The 1,194-nt window shown below is 48.1% G+C and overlaps 1 protein-coding gene across 1 annotated transcript in view; it reads left to right on the top strand.

The window, feature by feature from the left end:
- Positions 1-179: 179 nt before the first annotated feature.
- The window catches only part of LOC119593570, a 4,677-nt gene continuing 3,662 nt past the window's right edge, over positions 180-1,194 (top strand). The window contains exons 1-2 of the mRNA XM_037942528.1: positions 180-220; positions 519-974. Of these exons, the coding sequence (XP_037798456.1) occupies positions 209-220; positions 519-974 (468 nt within the window). The 5' untranslated portion in view covers positions 180-208. The remainder of the gene's footprint in view (positions 221-518; positions 975-1,194) is intronic.

Below are 1,194 nucleotides of genomic sequence, written 5' to 3'. Positions count from 1 at the left end.
ATTACACTGTGAATATATCAAGTAATAAGAGTCATCGAAGTATAGAATCATCTTGAAGACAGGTAATGCCTCAAAATGCTCCATCTCTTCCTTAGCTGGTTCAGGGTCAAGCCACGCCCACCAGAGCTACAATGACGCTGGAACTATAAATACTGTGCAAGAGGCAAGATACATGCAGTGCGACTCACGACAAGCCAAGCAGGACATCATGAAATCTCTGGTAATTTTTGCTGCGAACAAATTCTTAAATGTATCTTATTTTGTGCGTTCAGTCAAGTGGATGTTGAGCAATGATACGGTTTCGTAAAGATGAGGTTTCTTATCTTTCATCTAATACGGACGTAGTTTTTGATTGTCGCACATTTACGTTAGTGATTTTAATGCTTAGTGGTGTAGGTTTATTATATGATAGGAAGAATGTTCATTATATCATATAACTCTGTGTAATAGTACTTGCAACGTGACAGATAGTATATTTCTCTTGAATAAAATTGAGCAATAAAACGATTTTTCCCTAGGTTGTGTTGGCAGTGCTGGGAGTGTGCTCCGCCTCCACCTGGCAGGCCACTTACGGGGGCTACGGCGTGTACGGCGCCCCTTACCAGAGGAAATGGACAGGACCTGTGGCAGCCACCGTCCCGGCGGGCGTCGACGGTACCATCACCCCGGTATCTGATACCTACGAGGTAGCCGCTGCACGCAATGCCTTCTTCCAGGCATACAACGCTCAGCTGGCTGCCGTGGGCGCGTACCGTTACGGTACTCCCGCTTACCATCATGCCACGCCGGCGGTGCACGTCAGCGTAGCAGCGCCCGCCACCCACCACTCCGCTCTCACCTACGGCGCCGCACCTGTTCCAGTCGGTGACACGCCCGCCGTGGCCGCCGCCAAGGCTGATTTCTTCCGCCTGTACAACCTGCAGGCAGCAGCAGCAGCCGCGGCTCCAGACCATGATGCCCCTCGCTACTATTACTAATATGCATCGCATGTTTACAAGAACTTTATAACATATCAATGAATGTGGGCCAATCATAGTGTCTTTTCTATTTTCATCATACCCGAAACTGAGTGTGCACTCAAAGTGGCCGGATGTACTCTCCTATCTCTTTTAAGTATGTTTTGCGAAGGAACGATACAGTTGCAGCGATCTCATTGACCGAACTAATGAATGATTCGCAAACAGATATGGACGT

The sequence above is a fragment of the Penaeus monodon genome, chromosome 32, assembly GCF_015228065.2.
Source record: "Penaeus monodon isolate SGIC_2016 chromosome 32, NSTDA_Pmon_1, whole genome shotgun sequence".
In the NCBI taxonomy this organism is placed as follows: Eukaryota; Metazoa; Arthropoda; class Malacostraca; order Decapoda; family Penaeidae; genus Penaeus; species Penaeus monodon.
This window is presented reverse-complemented; position numbering and strand designations above follow the sequence as displayed.